The 18,222-nt window shown below is 44.0% G+C and overlaps 1 protein-coding gene across 1 annotated transcript; it reads left to right on the top strand.

Annotated features, from left to right (window-relative positions):
* The first annotated feature begins 964 nt into the window (after positions 1–964).
* On the top strand, positions 965–18,222 carry ZNF805 (zinc finger protein 805). Its single transcript, XM_055410588.2, has 4 exons — positions 965–1,227; positions 3,876–4,002; positions 8,200–8,295; positions 14,817–18,222. Exons 1-4 carry the CDS (start codon positions 1,195–1,197, stop codon positions 16,445–16,447), a joined length of 1,887 nt encoding a protein of 628 aa, XP_055266563.2. The 5' UTR covers positions 965–1,194; the 3' UTR covers positions 16,448–18,222.

The following is an 18,222-nucleotide window of genomic DNA, read 5'->3' as shown; positions in this document are numbered from 1 at the left end:
GTGCCGGGTCTTGGTTAGGACACTCGGGATCTCTGATCTCTTTGGGACATGCAACCTCTTAGTTACAGCATGTGGGATCTAGTTCCCTGACCAGGGATGGAACCCCGGGTCCCCTGCATTGGGATCACCAAGTCTAAGATACTGGACCATCAGGGAAGTCCTCCACTCTTGCAGGCATCTTTTTCACCTCTGTGTCTTCTGACTAAAAAACACTCCATGTAGAGTTTGACCTGTTACTCCCACCACCATATTCAATATTCTTCTCAATGTGAAATGTCCAGTAGAGGCAGGACCACATCTCTATACGACCAGAACCACTAAGGAAATACAAACAATTCAGCCACTCCTCTCTCGGATGAACAATCCCATCATTGCAGATTTATCATTTAAATGCTCCAGGGGAATTCCTTGGCGGTCCAGTAGTTAGGACTCTGAACACTGTGCCCAGCCAAAAAAAGAAAAAAAAAAAACAAACCCAAAACACTCCAATACGTTGATTCACGGTTTTTCACCTGCACCGTTAGTGATCCCTCGCTCCCCCCGAGCTGTGCTCGCTATGAAGAGGGTCTGATTCGGGGCTTCGGAACGCCTAAATATTTCACGTCGAGGTAGAGCGGCTCTTTTTGCCTTTTCATACTGTTCATGGGGTTCGCCGACTCGATGGACATAAGTTTGAGCAAGCTCTGGGAGTTGGTGATGGACAGGGAAGCCTGGCGTGCTGCAGTCCATGGGATCGCAAAGAGTGGGACACGACCGAGCGACTGAACTAAACTGGGAGCAGCTCTGGAACGCGCTCCACTGCCGGTTGTCTGCACAGAAAAAACTACATTTCCCGGAAAGTGGTACACCGCGCGACTGCAGCAGGCGCTGGGCCAATGACGGCCCAGGGAGGGGACATTTCCTGCGGAGAGGTGGGACTTCCGGCACCGCCGGTGGCTGACGTCATTTGCGTGCGACGGTTCGGTCCACGCCAGCTGTCGGGAGGGGTAAGGCTATTCTGTGGCCTCTTCCAGTGCCGTCTTCGCAAATGAGCAGAAAGGTGGCTTGGGTTCCCTTCCGCGCGTTCGAGCTGGCTGTGAGCCTCCCCGTGATCGGCCACCTCGCCCAAAGCAAGGAACGAGCGGCGGTCGGCTGAACCCGCGGGACTCGCCGCTGTCGCCGCCTCTCCGGGTCCCGCTATCTCCTCAGGGGCCCATGATGGCCGCGGCGTGGATGGACCCGGCGCGGGTGAGTGGACGGTGTTTCTGGCATTGCTGATGCGGAGAGAGCTCCCGAGCTGGGTGGAATTCAGGAGAGGCATTGAGTTTCTCTGCAGTTGTGTTTGTGTGAGACCAGTGGAGCTGGCTCGTCACTCACTTTATCTCTAGTCCTAGAACACGCAAGTATGAATATACAAATGGAAAATAGATGGCGTATGAAATTGAAACTTTGGCAGCTAACCTGCCTAGGAACCCAGCCCGTTATCTGCAATCAATAACTCAGGAGTCCTGCCCCGTCTAAGTCAGACTTGCCTGAAGTCAAATTCCTGTCTCTAGAGAGAGCTTCCAGGAAGAGAAACAGTGACATTTGTATCATCAGCCGCAAATGAGCAGGACTTGATTCATAATTAACCTTTTCCCCAATTCTTTTCCCCACTTCTTAGACCAACCAGAGAAAGCCCATCCATAGGTGCTCACTTAAACAGGCACGGAGGATGCTGTTGGATTATATGCCGGAGAGTTTTGAGTTATTTTTTTATTTAGGCACACCAGCATGTGGGATCTAGTTCCCTTACCAGGGATGGAACTCGCATTGGGAGCACTGAGTCTTAGCCACTGGGCCACCAGGGAAGTCCCCTGTCCCCTTCCTTCCAGAGTTTTAATTAATTAAACATATCATCTGGTAGCCATTGTTGAGGCCCTAGTTAATTTTTTTTTCTCTTTACCTACCTGCCCCAAATGTCCCTAGTGATAAGAGTTTATCCAACACCAGAAATGAGTAATATTGCAGGATTCCTTTGTATGAACCAGTCAATTTATTAGGAATTTCCACATCTTTAATTGAAGTATTAACTCAGGAAAATTAATGGAATTCCCTGGTCGTCCAGTGGTTAGGACTGTGCGCTCTCATTGCCAAGGGCCTGGGTTTGATCCCTGGTGGGGGAGCTGGGGTCCCACAAGCTGAGCAGTGCTGCCAAAAAAAAAAAAAAAACACTTGATACACAAAGATGTGAGCACTGAATGTGTAAGGTGAAAAAACCGTGAGCCAATGTCTTGGAGCATTTAAGTGATGGGTCTGCAGTAATAGGGCTCTTCATCTGAGAGTGGGGTGGCTGAATTGTTTGTGTTTACTTAATGGTTCTGTTCATACAGGGATGTGGTCCTGCATTTGCTGGACATTTCAGGAGAACGTATAGAATATGTCCAGTGTATGGTGGTGGGAGTAAGATTAACAAGGCAGACTCTGTGGAGTGTTTTTAGTCAGGAGTCACTGGTGAAAATGATGACTTGAGAGCTAGGGACTTAGTTGCTTTTTTTTTTTTTTAATGTTTGTTTGGCTATGCAGGTTCTTAGCTGCGGCACGTGAACTCCTGCATTGGGAGTGTGGAGTATTAGCCACTGGACAACTAGGGAAGTCCTTTTAGTTGCTTTTAGACATGACATAATGCTCTCAACATGGGGCAGGCAACTAGCAGGACCAGTGAAGCTCAGGTGGTGGTTGTTCAGCTGCTCAGTCCTGTCTCACACTTCGTGACCCCATGGGACTGTAGCCTGCCAGGCTCCTCTGTCCATGGGATTTCCCACCAAAGATACTGGAGTGGTTGCCTTTTCCTTCTCCAGGGATCTTCCTGACCCAGGGATTGAACCCGAGTCTCCTGCATTGGCAAGTGGGTTCTTTAACAGTGAGCCACCTGGGTAGCCCCTACTGCTGTTCTTAACGTTATTTGTATTATCATTATATACTCATTCTTCTGACATAGTAGCATCCTTTCTGTCTGCATCTCTCAGTTCTAGTGTTGTTTTCATTGACTTTTGTCATTTTCCAAGGGCTCCTGCATAGGAGGCTTCTCTTTTACACTGTGATCATACTTTTCTTTATTGTGCTTTGTAGATTCTGTGTTTTTTTGTTTGTTTTTATTGCAGATTGAAGGTTTGTGGCAACCTTGCATCCAGCAAGTTTTTCATCATTTGCTCTCCTAGGGTCTTGGTGTCACATTTTGGTAGTTCTTACAGTAGTTGAGATGTTCCACCCGGGACAAGGTTACAGCTCAAGATAATCGTTAGCATTTTTTAGCAATAAAGCACTTTGTAATTAAGGTATCCAAATTATTGTCTTAGACATAGTGCTGTTGCACCATTAGTAGACCGCAGTATGGTGTAAACATTGTAAAACTTTCTCTCGTTGCAGTGAGCAGGGTGGCTACTCTTTGTTGTTGTTCACGGACTTCCTGTGGTGGCTTCTCTTGTTGCAGAGCAGGGGCTCTAGGGCTCACGGGCATCAGTAGTTGTGGCACACAGGTCTGCTTGCCCCAAAGCATGTGACATCTTCCTGGACCAGGGATTAAACCCATGTCCCCTGCATTGGTAGGTGGATTCTTAACCACTGGACACCAGGGAAGTCCTGAACGTAACTTTTATTTGCGGTGGGAAGGCAAAAACATCATGTGACTTGCTTTTTTTGGAGTACTCGGGAACCACACTCCCAGTATCTCTGAAGTAAGGCCATATCGTGTTATGTCCACAGCATTGTCCACCTCCCCTTCAGCCCAGTACCAAGGAGGTGCCTGGTGATGAGGGCCTCGACCTGTCTGCACCTTTACCAGCGATGCAGAGACAGGCTCTGATCCCACCCAGTCGTCCCAAAGCTGATGCTACTATCTGTATTTGACATTACAGCTGTCTGTGACCTTCGATGACGTGGCTGTGACCTTCACCCAGGAGGAGTGGGGGCATCTGGACCCGGCCCAGAGGACCCTGTACCAAGAGGTGATGCTGGAGAACTGCGGCCTCCTGGTGTCTCTGGGTAAGGCCCCCCGCTCTGCTGTGCGGGCCCCGGCCACCTCCTTCATCCCAGACCCCGGCTCCGTCTTGGCTTGTCAGGAAGGACTCGGGAATCCTCTCTCCCTCCTGCTTCCTCACAGCTTCACTCATGTTTGAGATTCACCTCCTCTTGCCTGCTGTCTCTGTGTCTCTTTGAATAAAGTTCCCTTTTGGCTCTTAGAAAGTGGTGGAAGGAAATGAATGCTCTGCAGAACCCAAAGGCAGCATTTCCAGTCGGGCCACATGGGACTGAAATAGGAGAACCAGGATTCTACCCTGGCTTCTGGGTCTCCCGTCCTGGCTTCTTTCTCTGGCTTTGCTCACGTCCCTGTCTTTTCAGGATGGCTTCTGCACCCCAGCAAGTTTGACAGGAGTGACCACCCCAGTCCCTGCTCTCGAAGGCTCCCAGATGCCTTGTTTCTACTTTGTATGTTTGTATTGTTCTTTGTCTGCTGCAGGGCTCTGGGTGGGAGTTGGGGTGTCCGTGAGGCGGAAGTGACCACCTGAGCCTCTCAGCCCAGGGCCCAGCACAGACCGGCCTCTGTCTGAGGTTCCTGTTTCACATTCCAGAGAGGGAGCTGACTGAATCAGAACGGTTGGCCCAAGCGTCCCCTACTTCCGAGTGCACAGGATGTGGGTGACAGACTGTTCTCCAGGAAGAGGGTGAGGCAGCCGGGGCCCCAGGAGGCCTTTGCCTTCAGTGCCAGCAGGTCCGGTCTAACCACAGGGTCTCATCAGGGGCTTCTCTGTCCTCCTGCGCCTTCGCGGATGTCTTGTGTTCGCCGGGATCGTCTGCTGGTCCGAGAAGGAGAAGCTGGGAGAGGCGCGCTTCTCAGCATGTGGCGATTTTGTGCCCAGGAGATACGGGCAGTGTCTGCAGCCGCATCTGCCTGTCACGTGGGGGTGGGTGGTCCCGGGGTCTGGTGATGAGTCCAGAGATGCCCCTCAGCACCAGAGGGTGGACACGACAGCCCCGCTCAGCCGAGGATGACCCAGTCCGCACGGGCCAGAGAGCCACGGTGAGGAAATAGCTGCTCGGGCACGGTCCCCTCAGGCCGCTCAGTTTGAGGGAAGGGAGCGCTATGAACCCAGGGCTTCGGTGAGATAGGCTTGTTCTTAGAGACCTGGGATTGTGTTCCGCGTCAGTGAGAGGGGGTTAAACAAAATTAGGACAAGCTTGACATATTTAGATATTTTATAGCAAAATTAAACAAAGCGGAGAAGGCAATGGTAAGCCACTCCAGTACTCTTGCCTGGAAAATCCCATGGATGGAGGAGCCTGGTAGGCTGCAGTCCGTGGGGTCGCTAAGGGTCGGACACGACTGAGCAACTTCACTTTCACTTTTTACTTTCCACTTTCACGCTTTGGAGAAGGAAATGGCAACCCACTCCAGTGTTCTTGCCTGGAGAATCCCAGGGACAGGGGAGCCTGGTGGGCTTCCATCTATGGGGTCACACAGAGTCGGATACGACTAAAGTGACTTAGCAGCCGCAGCAGCAAACAAATAAAGATGCCCACCATCGAGCCCCGATCCCTCCACCCGCCTCCCCAGGTTCTCCCCGTGCTCACTGCTCCGGTCACACTGGTGTCTTGCTGTTTCTGTGCGTGCCTGGCATACTTGACGTGCTTGCCTTAGGCCTCTGAGGTGCTGTTCTCTCTGCCTGGTGGGTGTTCGTGGGCATTTTGGCTTTTCATGTGGCCACCTCTTCTCTGCACATGGCTACCTCACTTCCTCACCAACTGTTTCCTGACCACAAACTCTCTTAGCAGCCCCTCCCCATCATAGTAGCTCTCCCCTCTCACCTGATTTATGTCCTCTAAGCCAGCGGTTCTCATTCCCCAGGGGACACTTGGCTCTGTCTGGAGACACGGGTTGTCACCACTGGGACGGAATTGCTACAGGCACCTACTGAGTGAAGACCCGGAGTGCCTCCACACACCCTTACACTGCTCAGGAGAGACACATTCCCTCCCTTTCTCAGCAAAGAACTTTCTGGATCTGAATGTCAGTTGTCCAGAAGCTGAGAAGCCCTGTTTCTGAAGGCTCATGGACACTTCATCAGGGGCACTGGGAACTACCCTGAGGAAAGCCTTCCTTTATTCTTTTTCCTGCCTCTGATTTTTTTAGGGAAAATCTGGTTCAGTACTTAACCCTTCTTCCCCCCAACTGTTGCTAATTTCCCCTCTTCAATAGGGGGGCCATCCCTGAGCAGCGGCGCAAGCTCGCTGGCCCTTAACCCTCACTGTTCAATCCCGTAGCTGCATTTGCAGGTTGACTTATCATCAACTTGTCAGTCTCTAGGTTTCTGTTTCCCATTCACCAGAGCTGTACAGGAATCCCTTTTTGAAGGGTTCTGAGAAACAGAAAAAGTGCGTCACTTGTAGCCCCGGTGTTACTATGAATACTAGTCAGAGCTCACCCTGGTCGCTGACTGACCACACAGCAGGCCCGATCCGGGCACTGTTCTGCTCCTTCCGTGTGACCCTCGGGCTCACCTGGCCCTCAGCAGAATCAGGGGAACTTGACTTTGGTGGCGAGCCTCGTACAGTAGATCCTTAACAGTAAGGAACATAGACCTTCACTTCATGAAGCTGTCCTCTTTGGGGTTCCTTTGAAGTGAAAGTCCTTTTTTTAGTGAAATATTGATGGCAGTGGATGTGACCATATCACTGCGCAGGAGTCTCAGTTTTATTATTTTCTCTCAGTTCATGAAATGCTGAAGTCTGCTGGGTGCCCCTCCCGGCCCTGCTCCCAGTGGTTGCATCTCGGTGCTCACATCCCTCCCTCACAGCGCCCTGCACTTGGTTTCAGAATGCTGGCCCCACTCAGGGGTGTCTGCTGTTCCCTCCTCAGTATGGTGTTGGGGAGACCAGGGTCAGAGCCAGACTCTGGTGTTCAGTCCCCGCTCTTTGCCTTAAAAACTGTGTGGTCCTGGGCAATTACAGACCCTGTCTGGGCCTCGGAGTACTCCTTGGTAAACTGGAGTAAGGTGGAGTCTATCCCAGGACTGCAGCAGGGGTAAGTGGGTAACTTTCTGGAAAGGGTCAGAACAGTGCCTTGAGTGACCAGGTTTTGTGCAGGTTAGCATTGCGAACCTCACCACCACCGCTCCTGTCACTACTCATCAGGATTGTCATCATCTCAGACTGGACTCAGCACCTTCAGGAGCAGGATTGTGTATGTAGCTTTGTGGTGGAACAGCACACAGAGCCGAGATGGTAAGACCTGGGCTCCGTGTCGGCTCAGCCATTCACCACCTGTGGGCTCTTTGGCAGATAACATTATCTGCCTGATTGTTGCTTATGATTTTTATCTATAAAATGGTGCTACTCACAGACTCAGAAAACAAACTTATGGTTACGAAAGAAGAAAGCAGGTGTGGTGAGGGATAAATTAAGAGTTTTGGATCAACAGATACACACTTCTGTATATAATAATAGATAAACAACAAGGTTTTAATATAGCACAGGGAACTATATTCAATATCTTATAATAACCTATAATGGAAAAGAATCTGAAAAAACAGTGTGGGTATTTGTGAATCACTTTTTCTATACACCCGAAACAAACATGACATTGTAAATGAACTTTATGTTTTAAAAAATGATGCTCCAATGATTAAGTCTCTGCCCTTCCAATTCAGAGGGTGATGGTTTGATCCCTGGTCAGTGCACTAGGATCCTGCATGGCTAAAAAAAAAAAAACGTGCTGATCGTAATAGGTACTTGCTGAAAATGCTGTGAGGAAACCCTAGGATAGACTCATCTATGGTCTGTAGGAAGAACAATACAAAACTCTGCTTGTGTTCTAAAAACAGAACTAATCAATGGAGACACATAACCTTGTTTTGAACAAAAAGAGTCAATATTTTAAATACCTCAGTTGTTTAAATGACATCATAAGTCTATTTCAATTTTGAAATAAATATAGTACATTTAAGTTGCTTGAACACAGTCCTTTGACTATGATTGTTAACTGTATATTAGCTTTTGATTTAGTATTAGGAATAAAAGCTCCATGGCAGTGTGGCATGTCTTTTTTTTGGGTCGCAGTTCCACATTTTGTGTGCAAGGGAGCAGCTTCTTTCTGAGGTCCGCATCCTGACGTCTCACACGAGACTGAGAGGTCTTCCCAGTTTTCACAGAAGCCCTGTGTCTTCCTTTTTTCTCCATGCCCAGGGTGTCCTATCCCCAGACCTGAGCTGATCTACCGGCTGGAGCACGGGCAGGAACTGTGGACGGTGAAGAGAGACCTCTCCCGAAGCACCTGTCCAGGTAGGAGCCAAGCTGTGGGCAGAGACCCTGCCGCTGGCCCTGGTTCCCTGGGAAGCGTCTTATTCGGGCCTCTGGTGGTCTGGAAGCCATGGAGCCCTTTGACCCCAGGTCCCTCTGTCCTCCCTGAGGACAGTGGTGTACGAGCTCAGATGTGTCCTGGGCTTCAGGCCTGGGTGCCGACCACCAGCTCTGTGGTCCCCGTGAAATTCAGGATCTCCTTGTGTCTGCATGTAAGTTCAGCTGAGTTACAGCCTGGCTGCTGTGTCAGAGGGACTTTGGCATCTCGGTGCTTAAGCACGTGGAGGCGCTATTTCTGTCTCACACCCGGTCCCTGTGGGTCACGGGGAGCTCTGCAGCACACGGGTGTTTGGGGCCCCGGGTTCGTTCTGTCGTCAGTATGTGACTTCAGGCTGTCCTGACCCCCTGCAGCTAGCAGAGAAGGGGGGTGATGCCACTCTGACTACCATAGACACCAGCCCTCTGATCCCTCCACTGGAAGGCACTGGGCACTTGGCCACACTGGGGTGATGGATAGGGAGCTGTGACTGAGCCCTCCGTCCCAGGAGAGGAGCAGGAGGTTGGTGAGGGGGGCTGCTCCTGAAGGCGCCAGTCACGATAGTCGCTCTGTCCTGGGGTTGCTGGGGGTGAGATCACACGACGCTTCAAGCATAAAACTGCTCAGCACAGGGCCTGCGCTGCTGTTGGTGGCTCACAGGAAGTGAGCTGCTGGTACTGCCATTTCCACTGGTCATGATGAACATTGTGGTTTGTGCCTTCCTCTCCCAGCTCCTTTCCAGCCTGCCTTGGCCTCCTCTTTCCCACCTGCCCTGGCCCCCGTCCCTTCCTGTTGCGTAAAGCCTCTCAGTGATGTTTGTCCTTTATGCCCACGTGTGTGCTGCTGAGGGCACCGGGGCTTCAGTTGTTAGTACTGTCCTTCCCCCCCACCGTGAATGGTTTTGCCACCCCTGTCAGAAATCATTTCATGATATATGTGAGGGTTTATTTCTGAACTCTTGATGCTATTCCTTGGTCTATTTGTCAGATTTTAGGCCAATACAACACTGTATTGGTCATTTTAATTTTGTAGTAAGTTTTGAAATCAGGGATTTTGTATTCTCCAACTTTGTTCTTTTTCAAGACTGTTTTGGCTATTCAAAATCCCTTCAGATTCATTATGGATTTTAGGGTGAATTTTTTATATCTGCAAAAAAACATTGTTGGTGAAGACACAGCACAGCCAAAAAAAAAAAAGTTGGGATTTTGATAGGAGTGGCATTGACTCGGTAGTTTCCTTAGGGTAATGCTTAGGTAGTTTCCTTAGGTAATTATCTTAATGATATTACATTTCCAGTTTGGACACATGGTATGTGTTCCCATTTATTTACATCCTCTTTAACTCTTTAAGCAGTGTATTATAGTTTTCATTGTACAAGTATTTCACCTTGTTGGTTAATTACTAAGTATTTTAGTCTTTTTCATGCTATTGTAAATGGAACTGTTTTGTATATTCATTTTCAGATTGTTCATTATTCATGTATATAAATGCAACTGATTTCTCATGTATTGACTTTGTATCCTGCTACTTTGCTGAACTCATTTATTCTAAGTTATTTTGTGGCATCTTTGCGGTTTTTACAGGTAATAAACTATCATCTACAAGCAAAGATAATTTTACCTTTTCCTTTCCAATTTGTGTCCTTTCAATTTATCTTTCTTTCCAGTTCCTCTGTCTAGAAATTCCAGTGTTAACGTTGAGTAGAAGTGTTGAAAATGGAGGTCTTTACCTTGTTCCTGATCTTAGAAGAAATACTTTCAGACTTTAATCATTGAGCATGATGTTTGCTCTGGTTTATTATATATGGCTTTTATTATATTCAGGTTCAGTTCAGTTCAATCTCTCAGTCGTGTCTGACTCTTTGGCGACCCCATGGACTTCAGCACACCAGGCTTCCCTGTTCATCACCAACTCCCAGAGCTTGCTCAAACTCATGTCCATGTAGTTGATGATGCCATCCAACCATCTCATTCTCTGTCATTCCCCTCACCTGCCTTCAATCTTTCCCAGCGTCAGGGTCTTTTCCAATGAGTCAGCTCTTCGCATCAGATGGCCAAAGTATTGGAGTTTCAGCTTCAGCATCAGTCCTTCCAGTGAATATTTAGGACTGATTTCCTTTAGGATGGACTGGTTTGATCTCCTTGCAGTCCAAGGGACTCTCAAGAGTCTTCTCCAACACCACAGTTCAAAAGCATCAATTCTTCGGTGCTCAGCTTTATAGTTCAGCTCTCACATCCATACATGACCACTGAAAAAACCATAGCTTTGACTAGACGGACCTTTGTTGGCAAAGTAATGTCTCTGCTTTATAATATGCTCTCTAGGTTGGTCATAGCTTTTCTTCCAAGGAGCAAGCGTCTTATAATTTCATGGTTGCAGTCACCATCTGCAGTGATTTTGGAGCCCAAGAAAATAAAGTCTGTCGTATGTTCAGGTACTTTCTTTCTTTTCCTAGTTTGTGGATTTATTTTTTTATCATGAATTCTCTCAAAGGCTTTTATGGTATCAAATGAGATGATCATGAAGGCTTTTATCCTTCATTCTGTTTTCCTTCCATTATTGGAGTAAACTGCATTTGGTCATGGTTTATGATCCTTTTGATATGCTACTGAATTTGCTTTGCTTCTATTTTGTTCAGGGTTTTTGCATCCTGTTCTAAGGGATATTTCTTTTTAGTTTTTTTTTCTTCTTCTAATATTTAATTATTTATTGGTGTGTCAGGTCTTAGGGATGAGGGATCTTACTTGAGTCATGTGGGATCTTTCGTTGAGGAACACAGACGTGTGGCATGTGGGCTTAGTTGCTCTGTGGCATGTGGGTTCTTAGTTTCTTGAACAGGGAGCCCACAACCCCTGCACCACATGGCAGATTTTTAACCACTGGACCACCAGGGAAGTCCTTGCTTTGTAGTTTTCTCGTAGTGTACTTGTCTTTGGTATTAGGGTAACACTAGTCTCAGAATGAGTTTTAGAGTGTTTCCTCCTCTAGTTTTTTGGAAGCCTTTTAGGATTGGTCTTAATTCTTCTTAAAAAAAAAATGTTCGGTTAGATTGACAGTGCAGCCATCAAGTCTCCAAGATTTTTCTTTGCTGAGAGGTTTTGATTACTAATTCAATCTCTTTCTAGTTATAGGTCTATTCAGATTTTCTCTTTCTCCATGATTTATTCTTTACAGGTTTCGTGTTTCTAGAAATATGTTCATTTCATCTAGATTTTTCAATTTGTTGGTGTATAGTTCTTCATAGTATTCTCTTATACTCTTTTTTATTTCTGTAGGATCAACAGTATATGTCCCCATTTTGATTTCACATTTTAGTATTTTCAGGGTTTATTTTTCCTTTTTTCCTTAGTTCATCTAGCTAAAGGTTTGTCAATTTTGTTGATCTTTTTAAGAATAACTTTTTGTTTCATTGATATTTTCCTATTTTTTAATTCTCTGGACTATTTATCTTTAATCTTTCATACACCCTTCCTTTTGCTAGGTTTGGGTTTAGTTTGTCTTTCTTTTCCTGTTAAAGTTGTTAAGTTAGGCTGTTGACTTGAGATCTTTTTTGTTTTTCACTGAAGGTGTTTATAGCTACAAATCTCCGTCTTAACGACTGCATTCACTGCATCCTGTAAGTTGTGGTATTATTTTTGTTTTCATTAGAAACAAATCATACTTTGTTTGATATCTTTTTAAATCTGTTGAGATTTAATTTGTGATTTAACCTATGGTCTGTTCTGGTAAATGTTCCATGTATACTTGAGAAGAATGTGTGTGCTATTGTTGTTGTGTAGAATGTTCTGTATGTATCTGTTAGATACACTTGGTTTATGTTAAGTCTTCTGTTTCTTTACTTATCCTTTGTCTAGTTGTTCTCTCCATTATTCAGAATGGGATATTGAAGTCTCCATGTTTTTTTGTAGTGTTGTCTCTTTCTCTCTTCCATTCTTTCATTCTTTGGTTCATGTATTTCGATCTTCTTTCATTATGTAGTTGTTTACAATTATAATATTTTCTTGCTGTATTATAGCTTTATATAATATCTTTCATTGTTGCTTGTAATCTTTTTTGATTTAAAGTCCGTTTTGTCTGATTTTAATGTAGACAATTTTGTCTGCTCTCGTTTTTAGTTAGTGTTTGTACAGAATCTTCTTCCACTTTTTGACTTTCAGTTTGTGTCTTTGTATCTGAAGTGAGTCTCTAGTGGAAAGCATATAGTTGGATTATGTGTTATCAATTCTGCTAATCTCTTTTAATTGAAGAGTTTAACCATTTACATTTAAAGTGATTGCTGATATGGAGAGACTTCTGTCATTTTGATATTTGATTTCTATATGTATTATAGTTTTTGATTCTTATTCTTGCTTTATAGTCTTGTGTTTAGTTGATATTTTGTAGTGAAAAATTTAAATTCCTTTCTTATTTCCTTCTGCATATGTTCTCTAGCTATTTATGGTTATCATGGGATTATATTTGATGTACGTATTAAAGTTTTAACATTAATATGATTTTATACCAGCCTAACTTCAGTGGAGAAGGAAATGGCAACCCACTCCAGTGTTCTTGCCTGGAGAATCCCAGGGACGGGGGAGCCTTGTGGGCTTCCGTCTATGGGGTCACACAGAGTTGGACATGACTGAAGTGACTTAGCAGCAGCAACTTCAGTAACAACAAAAATCCTTTACAGTTCTGTCATCACCCCTTTCAAGTGTTTGTGTCACAAAATTACATCTTTATATGTTGTATGCCTAGAAACTTAAAACTACTATAAACTAAAGTTATAATAATACTAGCCTTTAGATTAACAATTTTAAAAGACAATCTTCTAAATCATGTAAATATACAACGTAGAGTTACAAATAATTCTATCTTTTATAACTGCCCATGTATTTACTATTATGAAGCTCTTTATTTCTTCATATTTCTTTGAATTACTGTCTAGTGTTCTTACATTTCACCCTAGAAGTCTCCCTGAAGAATTTCTTGCAAAGCAGATCCAGTGGTAATAAACTCCTCCAACTTTTGTGTATTGAGATGTCTTAATTTCTTCCTTGCTCTTTTGAAGGACAGTTTTGCTGGATACAGGATTCTTACTTGACACTTTTTGTTTGTTTGTTTTACACTTGAATGTATTGAACCACTGCTTTCTGGCCTCCCAAGTTTCTGAAGAGAAATCTGATAATCTTACTGAGAACAGTTTGTATGTAACAGGTTGCTTTGTACTTGCTATACTTTTTCTTTGGCTTACAAAAGTTTGTTTACAGTTTCCTCAGTGTGTGTCTGAGTTTATTTTTATTGGAATTCATTGAACTTCTTGGATGTTTCATCCGTTTTGGGACTTCTTCAGCTCTTCACATACTCTCTTTGATCCTTTCTCTCTTGTCTTTCTGGGAATGTCTCTGAGTATGTTGGTTCACTAAGTGTATCACAGGTGCCTTAGGCTCTACTCACTATTGTTCAGTCTTTTCTTTTTTTCTGTTTGTTAGACTCAGTATTTAACATTATTCTATCTTCAACTTGGCAGATTATTTCTTCTTTCTATGCAAATTTTCGTTTGAATCATTCCAGTGAGTTTTTCACTTTAGTTAATGAAGTTTTTGCTCCTGAATTTCTTTCTCATTTCTTTTGCTCTCTTTTTTTTGACTGCACTTTGTGGCTTGTGAGATCTTAATTCCCTGACCAGGGATTGAACCTGGGTCCCTGGCAGTGAGAGCCTGGAGTCCTAACTACTGAACCTCCAGGGAATTCCCTCTTTTTCATTTCTTTTTAGGTTTTCTTTCTTTGTATTGATAGTTCCATTTTGTTTTTACCTAGTTTTCTTGACTTTCTCTGTATCTTTCTTTAGTTTCTTGAGCTTTTATAAGATAGTTGTTGCAAAGTCTTTGTCCAGTAAGTTTTCAGTAGATTTTTTTTTTTTAAAACAGATTTTGGAGGGCTTCCAAACATTAGCTACCACATCATCAGACTCATTAGCTTCTTGGCATTGATGTATGGCAATGTATGCATGGAGTATTGCCAATGTAAATTCCACTGACTCTCATTACATTAACACAACTGATTAAATCAGTGCCTGAGTGACTCAGTGCCCTGCCTTCCCTCTATCTGTTTCCTAGTTGTTATCTTATAGTTCAAACCTTAGCCTTCTGATCACATAGTTGGTCTTTCAGGTTTTGAACTGAGTCATCTCTTCAGCATAAACTGTCTGGACCCACATGAGTTATTTATTTGCATAACTATCCAGTCTGGAATTGACTGTGTCTTTTTCCAGCATCCCATCCCCTCACACAGCCACTCCTCTGGGTCCCTCTTTCAAGGTTTTAACAGTCCAAGATCAGGAAAGAAATAAATTGTTATCCTGGGATTCAGAGGGAGACATGGCAGACACAGAGGCACTATTTTCATCTTCAGTTTTTACACTGAAATATTGATCTTCCATGCTGGCATTATTAACAGGTCTTTCTATATATTGAATTTCTTTCAGGTGACAAAGGAAAACCCAAGACCAGAGAATCTACCACTTCTGAGCCATCCCTGTTTGAGGGAGCCTCAGTCCAAGAACAGCTAACACAAAGAGTTTCAGAGGACTCCCAATTGGGCCAAATCAATGATCAAGAAGAGCTATTGGAAAGGCATGAAGGGCACTTGAGACCAGAGATAGAACCCCAGAACGGGAAGCTCCCTGGGAATCCAAGCTGTGAACATGGCAGCTTAGGGACAGCTGGTGGTGTGTGTTCAAGGATCGTAGAGGAGCCAGTCCCTCCAGGAGGTGCTGTCCATGACCGTGACTCCTGTGGATTAGGTAAAGATCCCCTGATTCAGGAAGAGGAAAGTCTCTTCAAATGCAATGAGTGTGGGAAAGTTTTTAATAAGAAACGCCTCCTTGCTCGACATGAGCGGATTCATTCTGGAGTGAAGCCCTATGAATGCACAGAGTGTGGGAAAACTTTTAGTAAGAGCACTTATCTCCTTCAACACCACATGGTCCACACTGGGGAGAAGCCCTATAAGTGCATGGAGTGCGGCAAGGCTTTCAACCGCAAATCACACCTGACACAACACCAGCGGATTCACAGTGGGGAGAAGCCTTATAAATGCAGTGAGTGTGGAAAAGCCTTCACCCACCGCTCCACTTTTGTTTTGCATAACAGGAGCCACACTGGAGAAAAACCCTTTGTGTGCAAAGAATGTGGAAAAGCCTTCCGAGATAGGCCGGGTTTCATTCGACACTACATCATCCACAGTGGCGAGAATCCATATGAGTGCTTCGAGTGTGGCAAAGTCTTCAAACACAGGTCATACCTCATGTGGCACCAGCAGACCCACACTGGGGAGAAGCCCTACGAGTGCAGCGAATGTGGGAAAGCCTTCTGTGAGAGCGCAGCCCTCATTCACCACTACGTCATCCACACCGGGGAGAAGCCCTTCGAGTGCCTCGAGTGCGGGAAGGCCTTCAACCACAGGTCATACCTCAAGAGGCACCAGCGGATCCACACTGGGGAGAAGCCCTATGTGTGCACTGAGTGTGGAAAGGCCTTCACCCACTGTTCCACTTTTATCTTACATAAAAGAGCCCACACTGGTGAGAAACCTTTTGAGTGCAAAGAATGTGGGAAAGCCTTTAGCAATCGGGCAGACCTCATTCGGCACTTTAGCATCCACACTGGAGAGAAGCCCTACGAGTGCACAGAGTGTGGGAAGGCCTTCAACCGCAGGTCTGGCCTCACCAGACACCAGCGGATTCACAGTGGAGAGAAGCCCTATGAATGCATGGAGTGTGGGAAAACCTTCTGCTGGAGCACAAACCTCATTCGACATTCCATCATCCACACTGGAGAGAAGCCCTATGAGTGCAGTGAGTGTGGAAAGGCCTTCAGTCGCAGCTCGTCCCTCACTCAGCACCAGAGGGTTCATACTGGGAGAAACCCTGTCAGTGTGACAGAAGTGGGAAGACCCTTTACAAGTGGGCAAACCTCAGTCAACCTTCAAGAACTCCTATTGGGGAAAGACTTTTTGAATGTAACCACTGAGGAAAATCTTTTGCCAGGAGAAACATCTTACTCAGAATCTGATCATTCATACCAAAGAGAAACCCCACAGTTTTCTTCCCTGTGAGAAAAACTTGCAGGATATTAATTATCATTTAAAGTCATATTGGAAATTGACCCAACCCAGAGCCTTATTCTGCACGTGAGAATTCATCAAGGAGAGAGACCCAGTGGTTATTATGCACTTCAGAAAGCCTTCAGCTCCATCTTTTGTCTTAGTTTACATTTCACTATTATCTCAGGAATTTTTTTTAAAAAAAAAGAAGGGAGAGACTTAGAAAATGAACTGCAAAAAAGTTTCTTTCAGACTTCCTTGCCAAACTGTGGCACTTTGTCATAGATTCCTTAGTTAACTGGTAGGAAGATGGTTTTGTTTCCATGGTAAAGAACCTATACTATGTGTTTTGTATATACATTCATTACTATCCTGTGTAAGGTGAGTTAGACAGGTCTGGAACCTTTCATTGAACATCTTTGTTCTAAAACATTGTCTCTGTTCTTAAGGAGCTTAAATTTTGGTTTGAGCCACTAAATACTTTTATATTTAAGGAGCTAAGAATTCACATATGAATGGGCATGTTCTTTTGCACCGTTTAAGACTATTTAGGCTTTGATTTTTTAAAGACAAACCTTTTTTTCATATAGTTTTAAAGACCTAATACTCAGACTTCTTCTTGGTCGTGTACTAATCCTGGTTTACTGATTGCTCTGGTTATATGGTAAGTCTTTTAATTGGGTAAAATGATTCCTTTTAACCCAGTTCAGTCTTCTTATTTAAAACTTCAGTCTTCTTAGTTAAAACTGATTTAGCACTCTTACTATTTTGAATTTCCATATAAAGTTTTATGTAAGTTTTTACTAGAAAAATTATTGTATTTTAAATTGGCGAGTCAGCATCTTTGCTGTCTTGAGTCTTCCAGTTTATGAATGTATTATGTCTGTATATTTATTTGCTATCTCTTGATTTATTTCATTATTATTTAATAAGTCTCAATAATAGGTCCTATACAGTTTTTATAAGATTTATATATAGATGTGGGTTTTTTGTTTGTTTTTAGTAATTATAGATTGCATTGATTTAAAAATTTTCAACTTCCATACAGTCTTTAGTAGTATACAGAAATATATATATTTTTCATATCCTACAATCTTGCTATTTCTTTTGATAGAATGCTTGGGATTTTCTACATAGAAATATCATCTGCAAGTAGAGAAGTTTTATTTCTTTCTTCTCATCTATATACCTGTCATTTTCTTTTCTTGTCTTATTGCACTAGCTAGGATTTCCAATATGATTTTGAAAACATGTCCTTGGCTGGTTCCTGATATTAGGGGGAAAACATTCAGATTTTCATCATAAATTGTGGTGTTAGTTGTAAGGTTTTCTTCATAGAGCTTTCTTTATCAAGTTTAGAAAGTTTCCCATATTCCTAATTGGCTGAGAATTTTTTGTTGCTATGAATGAGTGTTGAATTTGTCAAATGTTTTTTTTTTAATCAACTGATAGAATCTTGTGTTTTTCTTTCTGTAGCCTGTTGTTATATATTACATTTATTTGTGTTTTGAATATTGAGCCAGGCTTGTATCCTTGGAATAAGCCCTACTTGGTCATAGAGCACAGTTACTTTTATATATATTACTGTATTTAATATGCTGGTATTTTGTTGAGGAAGTTTTCCTCTCATTTTATGAGTGACAGTGGTATGTATTAAATAGTTTTATTTCTTTTTTTTTTTCTTTCTTTTTCCATTGTCATTGTCTGATTTTGGTGTCTAGGTGATTCTGGTCTCCTAACGTGTTAAAAGGTGTTCTATTATTCAGAAGACAGTGTATAGTATGGAA

This window comes from Moschus berezovskii, chromosome 22 (assembly GCF_049115385.1).
Source record: "Moschus berezovskii isolate FMDL1 chromosome 22, NW_MosBer_1.0, whole genome shotgun sequence".
In the NCBI taxonomy this organism is placed as follows: Eukaryota; Metazoa; Chordata; class Mammalia; order Artiodactyla; family Moschidae; genus Moschus; species Moschus berezovskii.
Note: the sequence above shows the minus strand (reverse complement) of the source record. Positions and strands in the feature narration are given on the sequence as shown.

Bases quoted from the DNA above. Each gene is read 5' to 3' on its own strand.
- ZNF805 (XM_055410588.2), top strand. From the start codon at position 1,195: ATGATGGCCGCGGCGTGGATGGACCCGGCGCGG. The intron at 1,228-3,875 runs GTGAGTGGACGG...TTGACATTACAG, and splicing joins CGTGGATGGACCCGGCGCGG to CTGTCTGTGACCTTCGATGA. The intron at 8,296-14,816 runs GTAGGAGCCAAG...AATTTCTTTCAG, and splicing joins CTCCCGAAGCACCTGTCCAG to GTGACAAAGGAAAACCCAAG.